General features: G+C 39.5%; 1 protein-coding gene across 7 annotated transcripts in view; it reads right to left on the reverse strand.

Annotated features, from left to right (window-relative positions):
• The window catches only part of LOC149529463 (protein RAE1-like), a 283,668-nt gene that overhangs the window by 207,099 nt on the left and 54,264 nt on the right, over nucleotides 1–22,305 (reverse strand). For all 7 annotated transcript variants that reach the window (XM_089809683.1, XM_089809682.1, XM_089809686.1 and 4 more), the window contains exon 6: nucleotides 17,913–18,054. In XM_089809683.1, the coding sequence (XP_089665809.1) occupies nucleotides 17,913–18,054 (142 nt within the window). The remainder of the gene's footprint in view (nucleotides 1–17,912; nucleotides 18,055–22,305) is intronic.

Genomic DNA, 22,305 nt, shown 5'->3' on the forward strand with positions numbered 1-22,305 from the left:
GAAGAAGCTGTGCTTCCATTGTAGAGAGCCTTGGGACTTATCTCATAAATGTTCTCTCAAGGCTAAGGCAAATCAAATGGAGTATTTTTCAGCAGAAGAGTCAGAGTCAGAAGGGGAGGATCAGCACTCCGATTCAGATGAGGGTAACACTATAGAGGAGAGCAACATTCCTAAGGATGATAGATCATTGGCACGCTTGATAGGGGCCCAAAAGGCAATCACATTTAAGGTCAGGAGTACTATCCAAGGGCAGAAAGTGATATCTCTTATTGACACTGGGGCTACACATAACTTCATAGATGCACAGTTGGTAGCCAGGAGAGGGTTACAGACAGAGGAGCATGATGGGTTTAGAGTCATGGTGGCTAACGGTGATAAGTTATTATGCACTCGGAAGATATCTAATCTTCGCATCAGGTTTGGAGATGGCTACGAGTTGGAAGATGAGTTCTATGTTGTGGACATGGGAGATTATGATGTCATCCTCGGCATGACATGGATGGCTTCACTAGTTGAGTTCACACTCAATCTAGCAAAATTGGAGATGAGATTCCAGCATGAGGGGAGAACTGTGGTACTTAGAGGGCTTTCAGATGGAGGTTGCAGAATAGTGTCCTTGAGGAGAATGCAGAGACTTTTTCGTCATGATGACATAGAGTGGGCAGCAGAGTGCCACATTATGCCAACTTCACCAGAGCCACAAGAAAAGAGTCATCCACTAGATGTCCAGAAGATACTTGATAGACACGCTAAAGTATTTAGCGATATTCCTCATGGGGTTCCTCCTGACAGAGGGATGGAACATGTTATTGAGCTCGAGGAGGGAGCCAAACCAGTTATGATTACTCCCTATCGTCATCCTAAGAAACACAAGGATGAGATAGAGAAGGCGATTAAGGATTTGTTGGAGATGGGGCATATCAGGCCCAGTAAGAGCCCTTTTGCTTCAGCAGTAGTATTGGTAAAGAAGAAGGATGGGACAATGCGCATGTGCATCGATTACAGGGCACTGAATAAGAAAACAATTAAAAACAGGTATCCCATTCCTAGGATTGATGAGCTGATTGATGAGTTGCATGGGGCATGCTTCTTCACCAAAATTGATTTGCGATCCGGATACCATCAGATCAGGATGAGAGCAAAGGACATTGAGAAAACAGCCTTCCGATGTCACTATGGCCACTTTGAATTCATGGTTATGCCAGTTGGTCTAACCAATGCACCTGCTACATTTCAAAGTTGTATGAACCAGGTATTCAGGAAGCAGCTGAGGAGATTTGTCTTGATCTTCTTTGATGACATCTTGGTCTTCAGTAAGACCTGGGAGGAGCACTTACATCATCTGGAGGAGGTGTTATCTATTCTGGAGAGAGAGTCATTGTATGCCAAGGAATCTAAATGTGAGTTTGGCATGACTGAGCTCCTTTACCTGGGGCATATCATTAGTGCAGATGGCGTTCGGGTTGATCCCGAAAAGATTAGAGCTATTGTAGAGTGGCCTACTCCCACAAACCTTACACAGCTTAAGGGATTCTTTGGTTTATGTGGTTTTTATAGAAGGTTTGTTAAGGGATTCTCACAGATTGCTACACCCTTGACAGATCTTACCAAGAAAGGAGCCTTTGTGTGGACAGGGGCAGCACAGAGGTGTTTTGAGCATTTCAAGCAGGTAATGTCTTCATGTCCAGTTCTAGCTCTACCGGATTTCACAAAGCCTTTTGAGCTTCATTGTGATGCATCAGGTGATGGGATTGGAGCAGTATTGATGCAGGAGAAGCATCCCATTGCATTCGAGAGTAGGAAGCTCCGAGGAGTTGAGAAAAGTTATTCTGTCTATGACCGGGAGATGTTGGCCATAATGCATGCATTGGCCAAATTTCGATCATATTTGGTAGGTGGACGTTTTGTGATCAAGACTGATCACAACAGTATTAAATACTTCATGAGCCAGCGTGATCTTAATGACCGGCAACAAAAATGGGTGACTAAATTACAGGCTTATGACTTTGACATAGAGTTTGTCAAAGGTAAGAAAAATGTGGTGGCTGATGCCTTATCTCGGAGACCTCACTTATGTGCTCTGGCAGAGATTTCAGGAGATTGGAGAGATCGGATTATAGCAGAGTATGTCGGAGATGCTTGGGCTTCTGGATTGATTTCAGGTACCATACAGGATGATCGCTATGAGGTGATAGATGGATTGATCAGAGTTCAGGACAGGGTTTATTTGATTCCGTCATCACATTTGAGAGAGGCGATATTGAAAGCATTTCATGATGCACCCACAGCAGGACATCCGGGGGTCTTCAAGACCTACAGGCAGATCCGAGAGCGGTTTTCATGGAAAGGGCTCAAGGATGATGTTCAGAGGTATGTCAGGGAGTGTATGGTTTGTCAACAGAATAAGGGAGAACACACATTTCCTGCAGGTTTATTACAGCCCTTGCCCATTCCTGATAGGAAATGGGAAAGTATTTCGATGGACTTCATCACTAGTTTACCACGAGTGCAGGGAAGGGATTGCATCTATGTGGTGGTGGACCGCTTGACGAAATTTTCTCACTTCTTTGCTATTCCGTCCACTTACACAGCAGCACAGGTGGCAGATCTTTTCTTTAAAGAGATATTCAGGTTACATGGGATGCCCAGATTCATTGTCAGCGACCGGGATAGTAAGTTTATGAGTGTTTTTTGGCAAGAGTTGTTTAGGTTGTGTGGTACAGATCTTACACCTAGCACTAGTTATCATCCGCAAACAAATGGGCAAACAGAGATTGTGAATAAATGGGCGGAAGGATATTTGAGGAACTATGTAACTACACAACAAAAGGCTTGGATCAGATGGTTGCATATGGGAGAGTATTGTTATAACACCACTTATCATATGTCCATCAAGATGACTCCTTTCATGGCACTTTATGGTTATGAAGCACCTAGCTTCATGGATTTAGTTTTGGGGGACAGTAGAGTGCCCAAAGCCAAAAACTTATTGCAGGATAGTCAGGACATCCTGAAAGTGCTCAAAGAGAATATACAACAGGCCCAGAATCAACAGAAATTGTATGCTGATCAGCACCGAACAGAGCGTAGCTTCGAGGTAGGGGATATGGTTTACTTGAGGCTACAACCATATAGACAGTCATCGCTCAAGAAGAGCGGAGCTGAAAAGTTGAAACCTAGATTTTATGGTCCCTACAGGGTGATTCGCAAAGTGGGCAAAGTCGCCTATGAGCTTGAGCTTCCAGAGGGCAATCGAGTGCACAATGTGTTTCATGTGTCTAGGCTTAAGAAAGCCATTGGTCAGAGTGTAGTGCCTTCTGCAGATTTACCCCCTTTGGATGAGGAGGGGAAGCTTGTGTTAGTACCTGAGGCTATTGTGGATACCAGAGAGAGGAAGGTTAGAAACAGGATAGTGAAGGAGTATTTGGTCAAATGGAAAGACCTGCCGGAGGAAGATTCTACATGGGAGAGTGAGCAGGTTATTCAGCAGGCTGGACTGAGATTGCTTGAGGACAAGCAATTTCAAGGGGGGCGGACTGTAATGTCCCCATTTTAGCAGTTGACCAAGTGTGTGCGTGTTAGCCTTGTTCTACATGGTCCCGAGGGCTAACGAAGGGTTTAATGGGATCTTGGAGTGTTTTGGCCTAGTCATTTCCAGTTTGGGCCAAAACGAAGTTGATTTACTCAGTTTCAAGCATACTTACTATTTTTAGTAAGTCGGCAGGACACAGTGCAGGTCAATTTTGGGGATTGGATTCGATACTCCTCGGTGAGAGCTTTCCGATGAGCTATCACTCGCATTATTCGGAGTCCGATTGCTAATACATTTTAATGCCTGAAGTTTTATTAAAGTAACGTCTAATTTAATTGTAAAATATTAAAGTGTTACTTTAATATTTATTTTATGGTGATGTGTACCCAAGGGAGACATAAGGGGTATTTTAATATATGTTTTATATTACACATCTTTTATCCCACATTGCCCATATGAGTTGAGGGGACCCGTGGGAATAGAATAAAAGGAAGCATTTGTGGCTTCATTAGACAGGTTGAATATGAGAAGAAATTGGTGTGTGAGTTGCAGCTTTGTTCTTGGCATTTGAGGACGTCTATCCTCTCTTGTAACATTCTAGATGTCATTCCCTTGGGGTTTGGCCTTTGGAATTCTTTGTTATTAGCTTCATTATCAGGCAGTTTAGTTGCATTTCCGGCTACAAGCAGATTTGGTATTTTGCTCATATCTTCTTCACTACTTGTCCGACGCTTATGCCGCTTAGAGGGAATGGTATTATGAAGGTAGTGGACTGATTGAAGGACAAAGTATTGTAGCAGCAAGTCCGTAAGCATGGGCTGGAGTATTATGTCAATACTGCTGAAGTAATTAAGTTATAAGGGGTTTAAAACATTAAACGGAGAAATAAGAGGTTGCATGCAAACTGTTTGACAAAATCTCTTTCAGCAAATTGGTTTAGTTTTTTGGGACATCCAGGGGTGCCCATTACAACATCACACAAGAACAATTATCCATCATTTGAGTGAAAGAAGCTTTGTGACATTTTCTACAAACTATACGACCACTTCTTCACTACCATTGCAATACTTCCTATGATGACAAGAGCTTCAACACTTAAAACTCCATAAATGTAGTATTACATTGTAGCTGGCATAAAGAAGTATTGATTAAATCAACTTCTTGACAGTCTACTGAAAGATCCCTGATGGATCTCTGCCGCTAATCTGCTGTAGCTTTATTATATTTTTTCTTTTTAATTTTCTTTTTCCTGTTTATTAAAGTTTTCTTGCAGAACTAGACGGAAATGCAGAAGAGTTTGTTTGTTTTTGCGTTTTTGATGATTATTCAACATAGAAATGAGGAGGAGCAAATGATATGAAAAGAGTTTGAAAATAAATAACAATATGCAGCAAAATCAAAATTGATACAAATCGTACCAGGCAGATCTCTGAATTATAGAGCCAAATAAAGGATCCAGTACATTTTCCCTAACAATGACGCCAAACTGGTTGATGGAAAGGACTGTGAACATGCAAACGTCTGCTGCTGATTATCCCTCTCTATATTTCGAAGTGCTGCAAATAGCGGCTACTGCTGCAAGGCTCACTTTCCCATGTACCAATAATCGTGCCCAGCTAAACAATACTGCAGACCCAAGCTGAAATGGTGTCCTCCTTCCCTGATAACAGTTGATACCACTGAAAATTCCAAGACCAAATACTGTTGAGGGTTACGTCCTAGCCAGTAAATACCCAATGCTGCTGAGGGTTACGTCCCAGCCAGCAATTACCCTGGGGTTTGTGTCCCAGAATGCAAATCGCTCAAGCAGAGCAAATCTGAAAAGAAGTGTTTGAAAAATATGCATAATGATGAGAAATGGCGCCCATCTCCTTATAACCCCTTGCAAAGCAATTCGAACCCTAAAGTGACCCCCAATTGGCATTGGCTATAAAAATGAATTAAATCTTATTTTAAAATGACCATGTCACTAGAAAATGACCTTTTCCACCATAGTAATAAATCCGCTCACCGAATTGCCCTGAGACCAAAGAGGAAGATTTAGAGAATTTCAAGACCTTTCCAACGAGCTATCATAACATGGGATACACATCTAGATGAGGCCAAAATTCCCTTATTACTCCAAAATGGCCATTAACTTAGCTTTATTTAAATATTAAACGCTAACTTAGGAAATATTAAAAATATAACCCAAATAGCCACAAAGTGCCCAACTGACATCACAAACCATAAAATCATCCTGTCACCTGTCTGTGACTGAAGTCGGAAATCAAGGATCCACTGGCAGTCTCATCCCTAAAATCTAGGGATGCTCCTAAAATTTAGGAAACAAGCCCTATCCCTCTGAAACTGAACCCAAAGGGTCATCTCATGGAAACCCAGCCCTGGGCATGATCATACCTCCTAAAAAGTAGGAATGAACCCCATAAATGTAGGAACTGCCTCCTAAAAACAAGGAACGTCACCCAACTGATCAATACCCACCAAAAAACCAAGTCCGCAACACTGAATAACCATACTAGGTCTCTATCCAACCCTGTCAGCCTACAAGACCCCATAATAAGCTGACTCACATGTCTCTGTTAGACTGAGCTAGAGTGGGGACATGACAGTCCTCCCCTCTCGGAGATGCTTGCCCACAAGCAACTGTAATGCAGGATGCTGTAAAATGCTCTCACCCTCCCAGGTGGCATCCTCTATGGGAAGATCTCTCCATCGAACCAAATACTCTCGAATCACCCGGCTTCTTAGCCGTCGTTCCCTCACCTCAAGAATCTCATCAAGGACCAAAATCAATTTACCTTCCTCATCCATACGAGGTAATTCGGGTGAAACTATAATATGCTGTCCAAGGGCCTTTTTCAGGCAAGATACATGAAATACATTATGAACTTTGCTGCCATGTGGTAACTCAACCTCATATGCAACCTCTCCCACACGCCTGAGTATCCTGTATGGACGATAAAAACATGGTTTGAGCTTCTCAGCTCCCCCCCTTTTTAGGGTGCTCTGCCGATATGGTTGTAAACGCAGAAAGACCATATCATCCACCTCAAATGCCCTCTCAATCCTGTGCCTGTCAGCGTACATCTTTTGCTGATTTTGGGCCTGCTACAAATTCTCCCTAAGAGATCTCATGACATCCTGGTTCTCTTGTAACCAATCCTGAGCCAAGGGAACTCTACTGTCACCAAATGCCAAATCAGTGAAAGATAATGCCTTATATCCATAGAGAGCTTTGAAAGGCGTCATGCCAATGGACATATGATGCGTAGTATTATAACAATACTCGCCCAAATGCAGCCAACGCACCCATGCTTTTTGCTGCCCTGACACATAGTTACGCAAATATCCCTCAACCCATTTGTTAACTATTTCTGTCTGCCCATCCATTTGAGGGTGGTAACTAGTACTAGGTGTTAACAAAGTACCAGCTAGTGTAAAAAATTCCTGCTAGAAGGAACTCATGAATCTGTTGACCCTATCACTCACAATGCTCTTGGGAAGACCATGAAGTCTAAAAAACACCTCCCTGAAGAACAACTCAGCCACCTGCGATGCTGTAAAATCTAATGCAAATGGAAAAAAGTGGGCATACTTCGTTAGCCTATCCACAGCAACATAGATGCAATCTTTCTCCTGAACCCCAAGAAGACCTGTAATGAAATCCATGGAGATCCCTATCCACTTCTGTTCCGGTATAGGCAAGGGCCGCAATAATCCCGCTGGGTAGGTATGCTCCGACTTGTTCTGCTGACAAGTCATACACTCACGAACATGGCATAAAACATCATCTTTGAGACCCTTCCAAGAGAATCTCTCACGTACTGCCCTATAAGTCTTACCATATCCTGGGTGTCCGATTGTAGGAATATCATGGAGAGCATGCAAAATTTGTTCCTTCAACTGAGAACCTGGAACAAGGTAAACCCTGTCTTTATAGTAGATAATATCATCTACCACACTGTATCTGTCATCCACTATCAATCCCTCCATAATCTCACAAGCATGCTGATCTTTGGAGTATTCAACTAAAAGTTGAGCCTTCCAATCTGCTGAAATCTCGCTCAATGAACATAGGCCAGCCAATGAAGGTTTCCTAGAGAGTGCATCAGCCACAGTATTATTCTTCCCCTTTATGAATTCGATATCAAAGTCATAAGCCTGAATTTTGCTAACCCTTTTTGTTGTCGATCATTGAGCTCTGTTTGATTTAGGAAATACTTCAGATTGTTATGGTCTGTTCTCACCACAAATTTACTGCCAACAAGATACTGTCTGAACTTGGCTAACGCATGCATAATAGCCAACATTTCCTTATCATAGGTAGAGTACAACTTTTCATTGTTTTGCAACTTCCTGCTCTCATAGGCAATGGGGTGTCTATTCTGCATCAACATCGCTCCTATACCCAAGCCCGACGCATCATACTCCAGGACAAATGGTTGCAAGAAATCAGGTAGTGCCAAAACGAGGCAAGTACTCATAACCTCCTTGAGTCTATCAAAGACCCCCTGTGCTTGTTCTGTCCATCTGAACGATCCTTTCTTTGGGAGATCTGTCAAAGGTGCTACTAGCTGTGAGAAACCCTTCACAAATCTTCTATAATAAACACACAATCCAAGGAACCCTCGTAACTCAGTAATGTTCTGAGGGATAGGCCAATTCTGAATCGTCTGAATCTTCTCTTCATGCACCTTCACCCCCTCAGCACTGATCACATGACCCAAATATAACACCTCCCCCAATCCAAACTCACATTTGGAAAGCATGGCAAATAGAGACTGACTCTCCATTATGCTAAGTACCTCCCTGGGTCCACCATCTAACGCTACCCTCAAAATCACCTTCTGCCCGCCAGAAAGAAACTCTAATTGCATACGGTGGTGATCAATAATGTAACGCCCAATACCCTGTAACCACTGCATGCCCAAAACCACATCATAATCTTCTATGGGAAGCACATAGAAGTCATCAGTCAAAGTATAATCTCCCATCTGAATACTAAGCTGTGGAATCCACTTGGTACAACCCAAAATGGCACCATCAGCCACCTTCACTCCAAAACCACCAAACTCCTCGTACTGTAAGCCACGCCTCTCAACTAATTTTTGATCAATAAAGTTATGCGTAGCACCTGTGTCTACCAAACTGGTGATCCGCTTACCCTTAAGTGTACCTTTCAACCGGAAGGCATGAAACTTAGGATAATTGGAGAGGGTAGCCATAGCTACTTTAGCTGATGCCACAGGCTCAGCGGTGTCTAACTCCAACTGTGTCGGAAAATGCTCAACATCCTCTGTATTATCCTCAATATCAGTATCAAGAACCTCCTCATCTCCTAACTCAGAAGTCACCTCAATCAAATGAACCTTTCCTTTACCCATGCAATGGTGTCCTGGTTCCCATGGTTCTTTGCAGGAAAAACACAACTTTTTCCTCCTCAATTCATTCCTCGTCTCCTAATTCATCCAAGGAGTTTTAGATGAGGTCCCTCCTTTGTTCTGTGTCGTATTGGCCTTCTGTGCAGGCCGTGAATCTCTAAATGGTTTCTTATCTGCCTGATAAGAAGTGGGAACAATATCCAATCTCAATGTCACATCAATAGCCTCCTTAAGAGTAGCTGGTTGGAAAGCACGTACCAATCCTTTTAGTCTATCCTGCAAACCCTCAATGAACAACATCACACTACGTTTCTGGGGCATATCCGGTACCATAACTGCAATATGTTGGAACTCATTAATATAGGCTTCTGCATGACCAGTTTGTTTAAGGTGAGCCAACTCCCTGTAATAAAGTTTTGTATCCTTACAGTCAAATCGTGCAATGAGTCGCTCGGTGAACTTAGCATAGGAGTGAACTAAGGCGTGATCCTAGGTGACCAATCCATGGTGCCACCAATCATAGGCAATCCCCTCTAAATGCAACACAGCAAACTGAATAGCCTCAAGCTCAGGCATGGACCTCAATGAAAGGTATATGTCCAGCTTGTGGACCCAAGCTCGTGCACTAATGTCTCCTGAGCCATTATATGGGGCCAATGTAATCTTCCCAATAGCTCTATTGAGGTCATAATTCTGCTGCTGTTGTGGTAGTCTATTACCACGATCTCCCTTGAACCTGGTTGTATCTCTACGCTGTGCACAATACTAGGGAAGAGGGAAGACGTCCCTAACCTCAGGAGGTAGAGCTCTCCACTTAGCTGTGGCCGTCAAAACTGACTCCTGAAACCCCACTTCTGGTGGTTCCACCTGCGCTGGCCGTTCACCTGGTATGAATTGGGGAAGCAATGGCCTATTCGTAGTAGGTGTACGATGGCGATGCCTCCTACTGGAATGAAGGGAGCTCCCAACAGAAGAATGGGACTGATGGCTGCACTGACTACCAGCCACTGAAACTGATCTACTTTGCCTGCCTCTGTGTCCACCCATCTCCAAACGCTCCAAGGTATCCTGTAACCTGTCTAGAGCCTGAGCGATCTTGAGCTGAGTAGTGAATAGGGTCCGCACCATCTCTCTTTCTTTTTCCTCCGTAGGCATGCCGTCGCCAGTAGCACCCTGTGCCTCACCCATAGCTGGTATCTGTGCATCTCTGGCAGCCTCTGCTTGCCACTGGTTCCTCCTGCGCTCGTAGAATCTGTGTACTTCTCCACCATAGATTTGTATTCAATCCACCAACTAGTGACTACCCAGATGCTGAAATGATTTATCAAAAACTTTTATCCAATACCCAGATGCCAAAATCTATTGCGACAATTTCTCACAAACCCTACAGGCTGGCAGGATGTAAGCTCTGATACCACTAAAAGATCCTTGATGGATCGCTGCCGCTAATCTGCTGTAGCTTTATTATATTTTTTCTTTTTAATTTTCTTTTTCCTGTTTATTAAAGTTTTCTTGCAGAACTAGACGGAAATGCAGAAGAGTTTGTTTGTTTTTGCGTTTTTGATGATTATTCAACATAGAAATGAGGAGGAGCAAATGATATGAAAAGAGTTTGAAAATAAATAACAATATGCAGCAAAATCAGAATTGATACAAATCGTACCAAGCAGATCTCTAAATTATAGAGCCAAATAAAGGATCCAGTACATTTTCCCTAACAATGACGCCAAACTGGCTGATGGAAAGGATTGTGAACATGCAAACGTCTGCTGCTGATTATCCGACTCTCTATATTTCGAAGTGCTGCAAATAGCGGCTACTGCTGCAAGGCTCACTTTCCCATGTACCAATAATCGTGCCCAGCTAAACAATACTGCAGACCCAAGCTGAAATGGCGTCCTCCTTCCCTGATAACAGCTGATACCACTAAAAATTCCAAGACCAAATACTGCTGAGGGTTACGTCCCAGCCAGTAAATACCCAATGCTGCTGAGGGTTACGTCCCAGCCAGCAATTACCCTGGGGTTTGCGTCCCAAAATGCAAATTGCTCAAGCAGAGCAAATCTGAAAAGAAGTGTTTGAAAAATATGCATAATGATGAGAAATGGCGCCCATCTCCTTATAACCCCTTGCAAAGCAATTCGAACCCTAAAGTGACCCCCAATTGGCGTTGGCTATAAAAATGAATTAAATCTTATTTTAAAGTGACCATGTCACTAGAAAATGACCTTTTCCACCATAGTAATAAATCCGCTCACCGAATTGCCCTGAGACCAAAGAGGAAGATTTAGAGAATTTCAAGACCTTTCCAACGAGCTATCATAACATGGGATACACATCCAGATGAGGCCAAAATTCCCTTATTACTCCAAAATGGCTATTAACTTAGCCTTATTTAAATATTAAATGTTAACTTAGGAAATATTAAAAATATAACCCAAATAGCCACAAACTGACCGACATCACAAACCATGAAATCATCCTGTCACCTGTCTGTGACTGAAGTCAGAAATCAAGGATCCACTGGCAGTCTCATCCCTAAAATCTAGGGATGCTCCTAAAATTTAGGAGACAAGCCCTATCCCTCTTAAACTGAACCCAAAGGGTCATCTCATGGAAACCCAGCCCTGGGCATGATCATACCTCCTAAAAAGTAGGAATGAACACCATAAATGTAGGAACTGCCTCCTAAAAACAAGGAACGTCACCCAACTGATCAATACCCACTAGAAAACCAAGTCCGCAACACTGAATAACCATACTGGGTCTCTATCCAACCCTGTCAGCCTACAAGACCCCATAATAAGCTGACTCACATGTCTCTGTTAGACTGAGCTAGAGTGGGGACATGACATCTACATAACTGTTGTTTCATTAAGATGTCATAGACAATGCAAATATATCAAATTATCAATACAGTCTTCCTCCTTGAAGTAATTAAGGAAAATCTTCAAATTATCTGACATGTCATGTGATACCATCCTACATAAATGCAGTCAACTACATGCTTTAGAGGCAGAAACGCACAACTCATTATGCTTTGCCAAATGCCCAAGTCAAGATCAAAAATCCGCTCCTTGATTTCCTACTTCTGTTCTAATTCTGCTCCCAAAAGACTGTCAACAGTGTTGCTGCTAGCATTTGCATCTTCACTAGCCCATTTCTTCAGCTCATGCTCAGTGATCTACCCCTTTGTAGCTTGGTGTAGATCTTCTTCCTTCTTTCTTATTTTTATAAAAACATTGACCACATGGATTTTGGAATGGAACTAACCGTCAATCTGTTATTTGTGTTAGTGTGAAAGAGATTATTTCCCAGGTAGACATTAGTGGGAACCTATTCGTGTGACTTAAGTTTACTTAGAATTTAAGTTAGCTGTCCTTATATCCTAGTTGGCATTCAAAAAGTTAGTCACATGTTATAAAATTAAGGCATGTCATTATCTTGTCTAATCTTATGACCTCACCTTGGTGAATATAAGGTATTTTTAGCATTTTAATATCTCTAGTAGCTCATGTATCAATCAAGTAGCCTTCATATCTGTGATGTCCCCAATTTCAAAATAGGTTTTGTTATAAATACAAATTATATAACAATATTAAACCATTATGATAATATATATATTATCAAAAAATACAAATATTATTTAGTATATATAAATATATATAACAATAATAATTTACAAAAATTTAAATTAGAGTATTATCAATTACTAATATTAATTTAATTATATATATATGACAATTATTCTATGTAATATATTTGCAACGATATATATAAATATAAGACAATTCAATATAGTCAATATTATACTAGAGATATCATATCATTGATCTTAAAATATAATAATATTATAATAGAGTATATATAAATAAAACAAATATGATAATATCAATATTAATAATATAATAATATAAATATTAAGATTAATAATATCATCATATATGGAAAGACACACCCCTTCTCATGAAAGAATATAAAGGGAGAGATATCTTCACAAAAAGGGGAATATTCAAAAACATTTTATCAACAAGTTGGAAAATAGTAAAAGATTATAAAAGAGAACATTACAACTGGTATCAGAGCATAATCCTGCTATCCTGCAGAGAAAATATGAAAACAAGAAGCTGAAGAATGTATATACGCCCCGCAATATAACTTAACAATATCAGTGTGATACATACAGATTTTAGATATTAAATTGGAAAATCAAATAACTAATTAAGGTTTTCAGCAGTTCGTCTCATTTGGAGTAGTGGAAATGAATATATGACATGGTTTATTTCATATTGATAGGTAAACTTTACAGGGAACTGAATATAAGGATGAAACACAGTCAGGAATGATTAAGTCAATGGCCATACACACTCAACAATCTGATCAGCGAGAGCACAAGCAAGGAGTAGAAGTTGACGGTAGCAGTTTGCAATTAGTAGAGATGGCACTTATAATCCAGAAGCTGAAAACATACATCATCGAACATCGAGGGAAGAAACATAGAATACCAAAAAACATACCTAATTTCATACCAAGTTGCAATCTGGATGACTAAGTACAGAGAGATTTGAATGGTCTTATTCAGATATCAGTAAAAGAGTGTAAATGGGAATAATATTGATTTTCTCAGACAGGGAGGAGAATATTACGGCAGGCTAGAACAGAAAAAGATAAGGAGGGAACAAAGGGGAATAATCCAATCAGAATTACATATATCTTGTATACTTGAAATTTACTATCAAATCATGAAGAAAAGACGTGTAGTTGGCAGCTTAGAGTCTTAGACAATTAATCTGGCAACAAACCTAAGTCCAGTCAGCAACCAAGGGAATAGAATCTATTAATTACCTGGGCATACCTAGCAAACGACAAGCTATCAGATTCACTAAGCATAGACATTGAATATGAGAAATTGATTGATAGTTATTCTATGGTAAGACATTTGTGGGGTCCAGCAAATTAAGGGAATTGACTCAAATGACATCAGTCATTGGCCTTGAAAGGCACATGAACATTTTATATACATCCATTAATGATTACTAAAACTAATCAGCACTAAGAAGTCATAACCGGGAATTAGAGGAGGTAATTATTGAAATAAGGAGGTTTGTCATATAAACCAAACTTGTCGGAGACATAATACAAGACATCCACAAAGTAGCAAATATCAATTATGAAAGCAAGAGAAATTCAAACATGCAAAAGTACAGTCAGCATAGGCTTAGAAAGAGATAAGAGAACAGAAATGCTAGATGGGAGATCGGTCGGTATAAGCGAGTGGAATTTATACTGCTAGGAAGTCACCAAGCATCGAACACCAAAGACAGAACACTCAATTACCATACAGAATAAAATACAAGCTGCCATTATGCTTAATCACCACTGCCATACCAATTATTTGAAGATGAGCATACCACCAGTGATAGAATTGTACAATTATGACAGACTTGTATTAAGCCTTAGCAGGAATAAATCGGTCTGAGTCTATTCTATTCAAATATGATTTTGACCAGATATATTATATGTAGCCACCAATGACTATAATTGGAGATAAATACCAATCTCCCTTCAACCATTAAATACGGTCAATAAGCTACGTCAGAGACACCAGTCATTTAGCGCAATGTACAGTCAGTGGATAAAATGATACAGTGCACAGACTTGCAGGTGAGATAAGTCGTCCAGGCCAATGGTTACAGAGGATACTACAAAGGATAAATCAATGTATCATAACTATGGATAGCAGTTATCGGGAGTAAGACCAGAAATAATATATTAAGTCACTCAAGCCATTGAATAGGGGATTGGAAAACAAAGACAAGACAGTCACCATCAGATACAAAAGGTGGATTACGATTTGGACACTACTGGCTATGGGGGAGATTAGAACCACTCATCAAATGGAAAAGGGTTGAGGATACATTATTATTTGTAACGTTTCTGCAAATTCTATGCTGAATATAGACTAGATTCGATCTTCTTATTCTCCTGTGATTTGCTGAGAATAACTTCAAAGTATTGCCTTCAATTGAATTAGAAATGAAATTCAGAATTCTGTCTTTTAATTCTGCAATTCGTATGTGGGCAGTAATGACTAAGGAGCAGACTTGTGTTTGTTCTTGTGTGCTCTTAGACTTCATCCTTACCCTCTATAAGTATAGGAATCAAGGGACATGTCCTTTCTCTTCCAAAATTTATTTGCCTAACCTCTGGAAGTCAGCGACTTCCCAAGAATAATTAATTTTGGGTTGAGAATTATTGAGACTTCTTCCTGTTCATTCTGTTGCTAAGAAGTCAATATTTGCATTGAGAGTTGTTTGGGATTGACTTGCTAATTGAAGAGTATTAAATTGCAAGTTGGAAGCTGATTTGAAGTTAGCTTCTAAGGCATATATACTGGTAAAGTCTGGAGCCGTAATTCTGGAATTTTGGCAGCAATTTATTTCTATTTACCTGGGCGTCTTTGGACTGTTCACATGGGACTATTACCCACGTTTTTTGGCAGCTATTGTTCACTTAAACGGGCGAACCTTAACTGCAGATTAGGGTCTCCACTTTTTACTGGAATAAACGTCATTTAAGGCATCTGTTGTTGCTGCAATTCCAGTTTAAACTTGAGGGCATGAGCCACCAGCTGCAATGCCTTTAGGCTTTAGCAGCCGCCTATGAGGTAGAAAGTAATGTTGAGGTGATGTTTGGAAGTGCATTCATCGGAGTTAAACAGTGGGATAAGAATTTTGGACTTGCATCATAGATACTATTAAGATAATATCTTATACTTTCTATAATAGTCAACTACTTGTCTATAGTCCGTCTTTCAGTCTAGATAGGAATGTTTCCTATCCCGTCTCTTTTTTCTTCAGTCCAGATAGGAATGTTTCCTATCCTGTCTCTAGCTTTGTTTCTAATTCCGTCTTCAGTCTACGTTGTTTCTTTTAGAAACAACGTCCTTGTAATTCTTTATAAGGAACACATTTGTTCCTCTATTAATCAATTAATCATCCGGAAATCCGTTAATCTGCCAATTCTTCTTGAATCTTGTAACATGGTATCAGAGCAAAATCGTAAAATCTTGTAATGAAAGCCATTTTTATCTGCTCACGACTGATTCTTGGTGGATTTTTCGAGAGCTCAACTGGGTCATTGTCCGTTTTTTCTGGGTGCCTCGATTTTTGAGCCAACGGATCTAAAAAACGACAGCAGATTCTTTTTGGGTTTTTCAAGCTCTCTTCTAGGTCATTCTTTGATTTTTTTGGGTCTTTCGTATTTTTGCCTCGAAGAACGTGCCTTCGCAGATTTTCATAGTTTTCATTGAAAAACGTGCCATGGCATCTCTGACAAATATTTTGCTCGAGTATAATTCCAAATTCAATGGTCGCAATTATGGAACCTGGAAGCAGCGCATCATCGCAATCTTCGAATATCGAAACACCGATCAACTTGTTCTGGGTGTTAAGCAGCGTCCGACTTCTCCGCTTCCTGATCAAGGCGAAGCTGCATTTTTCGCCTTCTGAATCTGTTTCTGTTTTTCTGGGTTTGTTGATTTTCTCCTCAAAAATCATTTCAAGTTGTCTGTAATACGCAAGGTTGTGTGAGATTCTGGGTTTCTTGATTTTCTCCTCAAAAATCATTTCAAGTTGTCTGTAATACGCAAGGTTGTGTGAGATTCTGGGTTTTACCATTTTTTCCACAAAAACGAAGTTTTGTAATTGCAACTTATTTTGAGTCATAGCACTCTTCTGGAAAAGCTTCTTGGTTTCAGCATTCTGTAGATCCAGGGAGGGTCTCACTTATCACAGAATGTTCCGACATCCGTACGTTGACCATTAAGGGAGGGTATTAAGATAATATCTTATACTTTCTATAATAGTCAACTACTTGTCTATAGTCCGTCTTTCAGTCTAGATAGGAATGTTTCCTATCCCGTCTCTTTTTTCTTCAGTCCAGATAGAAATGTTTTCTATCCTGTCTCTAGCTTTGTTTCTAATTCCGTCTTCAGTCTACGTTGTTTCTTTTAGAAACAACGTCCTTGTAATTCTTTATAAGGAACACATTTGTTCCTCTGTTAATTAATCAATTATCTGGAAATCCGTTAATCAGCCAACTCTTCTTGAATCTTGTAACAGATACTAGGTTCCACTATTGACCGTAATTTCTTTATAGCTGTAGCATTCAATTGCAATCACTTTCATTTTGCATCAATAGTTGATGTTGACATTGTAATCATTGGTAAAAATCTCATATAGTAAACATTGCATGACAAATGTTTGTCAAAATGCCCTTGGCTGTAGATGGTCATTTAATTTCCCTAGAATCCATGAGTAGTGTTTGACAATATGTCAATTCATTGTGAAACATATTCCAGTCACTCATGTGTATGAAAAAGTTGTAAACAAAGTAGCGTATTAACTCTATTTCATTGCCAATTAATTTTGCATCATTAGAACTATTTCAACAACACCATTTGCAGCATATGAATTCAAAATAGTATAAGCTGAAATAAAGAACAGCAGGTACAGTTCTTGCATGCTAAGTGTTTGATGAAATGTCAAACAACTGATGAGTAAAGTAAATTGGCATTTGTCTAAGCTATAACCAGCAAGGGTTATTACAAAACATATGCTATAAAATTAAGATACCATTAATAGGCATAGGCGTCTCAACATTACAATCTAATGCTTTATATGAGAAAACCAAGATATTACTTCTTGATTTACTCAAGTGCGATTTAACTTCACTTATTGATATATGTTCAGATGCTTCACCCCTTCCTGTGACGAACTTCAATTGCTACAAGTGGATAAATATATGTTGTCTCAAGAAGCTCATATATCTTGATCAAACAACCTATGTCCTATGAGATTTCCATTATGGATGGCATGATTGTTAAATTTTATTAGCTTTGTGAGCAAGGGGCACAAGAAAATTCCATCACTCCTAAATATACAGTAAGAACATATATGTTATAAATATAAAAAAACAAGGTCAGTGACAACTACCTGTGGATTCTGCAGATTAAAGATTATCATATTTCGATCTGCTGTCCCAATAACCATAAGAGGATACCAAACACTCAGTGCATAGCATCGTTCAGGAAGTGGATGGACAAATGCTGGATTTTGCTGCCGAGTATCCCAGTACCTAAATAAAAAGAAAAATTAGGAAATGCTGATAAAAATATCAAGAAAATATATGAAAGTGTCCAAAAATCATCAGCGCACAAACTCTTCTACAATTTCTGCAGCATGACTCTTTATCTACTAGCACTGCTCAGTACATGCTATTAAGGACAATTTAAAGCCAAGTGATCTTGCTATTATTTCGTGAGTACTGAAGTCCAATCAATTGGTCTTACAAAGCATCCAAGGTTTACCTTTTAATTAAAACAAAATATTTCTGAAAAGCAAAAACAAAACGCCTCCAGATATAGCAACAAACTTTGAAATTTGAATTGTACACATACTTTATACCTAAAAGGTTAATTCTGATTTCAACACTTAGCCCAAAAGATGATTTTAACTTAAGTGGTTGTACCCATTGTAAGAATAATTATTTTGCAAAACAAACACCACCTCCATCAAAAATAGATTTTTGCATATTTTGTGCATTTTGGCTATACCTTCTTGTTGACCTTATGGGAAGACATATTGTCAATCAATGCCAAAACACTTAGTCATCATGGGAAGACAGTCTTGACCAAGCTACTAGAAATAAGTGTGTTAACCGAGCTCATGTATGAACCAAGCTAACAGTGTTAACCGAGCTCATGTATGAACCAAGATAACAGTGTTAACCAAGCTCTAGTGTAAACTAAGGCAGTTTAGAATTCTTGTGTCATAATGAGAACCGAGCAGGCAGAGTAGTGTGCACCGAGCCAGCTGAGTTTTCCGAACATCCAGTATCAATCGAGCATCCATATCAACTGAGTGCCAGAGTTAGCCAAATTGATAGTGTTGCCCAAGTGTCTATAGTATCACCCAAGTAAGCTATTGGACCCGAGTCTCAACACTCAGCCAACTTGGTAATTGTTTTTGAAACTATTGAAGTGCTATTGTAGCCAACCTAATGAAGAGTTATTATTTAGATCGATATATAAGGAAGACACTTTGTTTCATCCAAGGAATGATATAATATGGAGTTAGATGTTTATTAGAAACTAATGGAAGAGCAGATTGATTAGGAGGCTATCAAGCAATACAAAGGCAAAGCAGAGACACATCTATCACAGTCAAGTGATCAATATATTATTCAAAGGATCTTTATCAGCAAACAAAGTTGCATTGTAGAGATCAACCTAATAATTCATCCTAACAAGTGTATCAGTCTCAAATCCTCTAACAAGATGGACCTAACAGTTCTTGCAGAATCTCTTAACTAAGTGCATACTTCATTGTATTGTATAAATCCTTTCACAAGGTGGACCTAGCAGTCCTACTTACTCTTAACCGAGTAGATCACTAGAAGTGATTAATTGTAAGCCTTAACAAGCCAACTTTATTATGCAATAGTGAAGCATTGTGGGTGCCATCCCCACCCCAGTTTTACCTTCTCCTTGGAGGGTTTCTAGGTTATCAAACATTGTGTCAAAGTGTTATGGTGTTGTTACTGTATTGCTTTATGTTCCATGCATGCAAGTATATTAGATAATCTAATAAAGTAGAATTAAGTGAAAAATGTTTTAAGTGGTTCCTGATTCAACCCCCCCGCCCCCCCTCCTCCTCTCAGTCATTAGATCATTATTACATTTCCAATAATTGTTATCAAAGCAAAGTTCTCTTATCAAAAGTTCAACAGCTTGAGAGCAAAGATCAGAAGTAATGAAAGTATACAAGCTAGAGAAAGCCATTGAGAATGACAGACTGGATCTGCACTTGGCCATGGAACAAATCAAGAAACTGAAGAATCAATTCTCTCATTCCCTGAAAAGAAGAAAAGAGTTAGCAGTACCGATGAATGACAATCTATACACAAAATAAAGAATTGAAGATATTTGCAAAGAAAGAAGTTCAGAAGAAGTTGATGCAGTTATAGAAGATCTACTTGGAAGGAACCTCAGTCTGCAAGAAGAAGTCAAAAAATTGAAAAGAGAACAAGAGATTCAATCAGTCAAGATATGTGAAGCTATGTAACAAAAGAACGAAGCTGAAAATGATAAAGATATGGCAGAAGAAGACAAAAGATTACTCAACACCAGAGCAGAAGAAAAGGACGGTGAAATCCACCAGCTTTAACTACATCATGTAGATATGATAAATCAGCTGAATAATACAAATCAAGAAGTCATAAATTTAAGGACAGAAAATGATAGACTCAAGAATGACCTTAGAGCTGAAAAAGAAACCAATGAAAGAATGATGAGATCACAAGAAATCATGAATCAATTGGTTGAGTTATCCTAGAAAGGACACAAAGGGAAAGAAGGATTGGGTTACACTAAAGGAGAATCTTCATATCAAGGAGCTCAGAAGAACAAAAGACCTTCATGCAATTAGTGTGGAAAGATAGGAAACTCATCAAACAAATGTTGGAGCAATGGTAAGTCAAAGTTCAATGGAAATTGCTACAATTGCAATAAACCTAGTTATAGAGCAAGTGAATGTAAAGACAAACCAAAGTTTGAAGGAAAGTGCTTTACATGCAACAAACTAGGTCATAAATCTTCAGAGTGCAGAACCAAGAAATGGAATCCTACTGAACAGCTTTCTAAAGCGATCTTTGGATGGGATTACAACACTTGGTAGTTGGTAGAAATGTTATCTATGTAGAGAATATGGAGACATTGGAGCTAACTGTAGGAGGACTCACTTTAGAAAAAGGAATCCTACCAAAAGATGCTATTATGCAAAGAATTGTATGAACTGAGCTACAGTTGAAGATAAAAAGATAGCAAAAGCTGATGAGATTAAGTCTAAAATGAAGCAGCAATGGGTGAGGAAATCTCCAAGGAGCTCAAGCCAAAATAGTGAAGTTATTGACACCCAAGGCAATGAGTTGGGTAATCCAATCACCTCTTTATAGGCATACAAGGAGACCGCTGGAGCTGTGAACAAAATCATATTCTACATCAGTTCTAGTCATGCAAACAAGAAAGTCCAAATCAGCATAACAGGTGCACTAGGACAATGGAAGAATCATGTCAAGTCTCAGTTATAACTGAGCTGTCAGTCCTTACCGAGTTACTCTTCAGGTTTAACCGAGTCATTGACTCAACCAAGTGAAGTCAGCTAGTCTTAACCGAGCTTCATGGTGCAAACGAGTTTGAAGACTTAATCGAGCCTTCTTCACCTACCTATGTACGGAGCATTAATGAGGCCCTAAAATTGAAAATTTGATAAAAGGAGAAATCAAAGATTTATTTCTTCACTGCAAATTCAGAGATCTAACAAAGTATAGCATTCTTTGAGCCCCCAAGCGATCTTGAGCGAATTCGTTAAACAAGCAAAGTTGCAGGCGAATTTATCATCTAAAGTTCTTCATCAACCAAGTGATATGGCAGCTACATCAAGCTCAAAGGTCAGGAAGGGTTCTAAGATGTTGGTCAAAAACACAATTTGCGAAGCACCCAAGTTCAAACTATATCCCGCAATTGCTAAACAGAAGGATCCACAAGGAGCACACTCAAGTTCTTAACTATTCATCCCAAGGTACTCCTCATTAAGGTCGTTTTATCATTGTTCAATTCAAGAAGGTCATTTTATGATGTAAGGTCATTTTATCACTGTTCAATTCAAGAATTGGGTAACTTCGAGCTAGATCAAGCATACAGTGCATTGTGTGAGAATGGAGTGTTGAAACCAGAACACAAGCATCTGGAAGTTAAAGGATTGACCCACATCTTTCATATGTTGAGGAACTTTCAAATTAAGTGGATCAAGTTTCTATTGAGCCGAGTCCACGACATGAACTTCTGGCTCGAGCAACCAGTTCCAATCACTAAGAAGATGATCCATCAAATCACTAGTTACCCAATGATGGAGAAGTCCAAGACAACCAAAACACTAGGACGTGGAGAACTGTCTAAGCTAACCCTAGCTGAATGGAATGGCAAAGGCATGAAGTTGAATAATGTAACTCACATGGAAATCAAGTTTGGCATTCATGTCATAGCTCACAAGATACATAGTTCAAGCAGACCCAACAACATGCCTTGTGAAGCAGTTGACCTAGCATATAAAGTTGTGAAGAACCTGTCATTTGACCTCGTCGAGCTTCAACACATTTAGTTTAGCAAGAACATGGAGATCATCTGAGCCTCCAAGAACAATTTATGTAAGTTTGGTTCTCTTCTTATGTTTATTTTTCTATGTGCAAAAAATTTTTCCAACAAAGGGAACTGTCGTATGAAAGGACACCCTTGTGCTATATCAGATTAATGATTTCATTGATGAAATG

The sequence above is a fragment of the Cupressus sempervirens genome, chromosome 11, assembly GCF_028749045.1.
Source record: "Cupressus sempervirens isolate cs-2001-9-10 chromosome 11, ASM2874904v1, whole genome shotgun sequence".
NCBI lineage: Eukaryota > Viridiplantae > Streptophyta > Pinopsida > Cupressales > Cupressaceae > Cupressus > Cupressus sempervirens.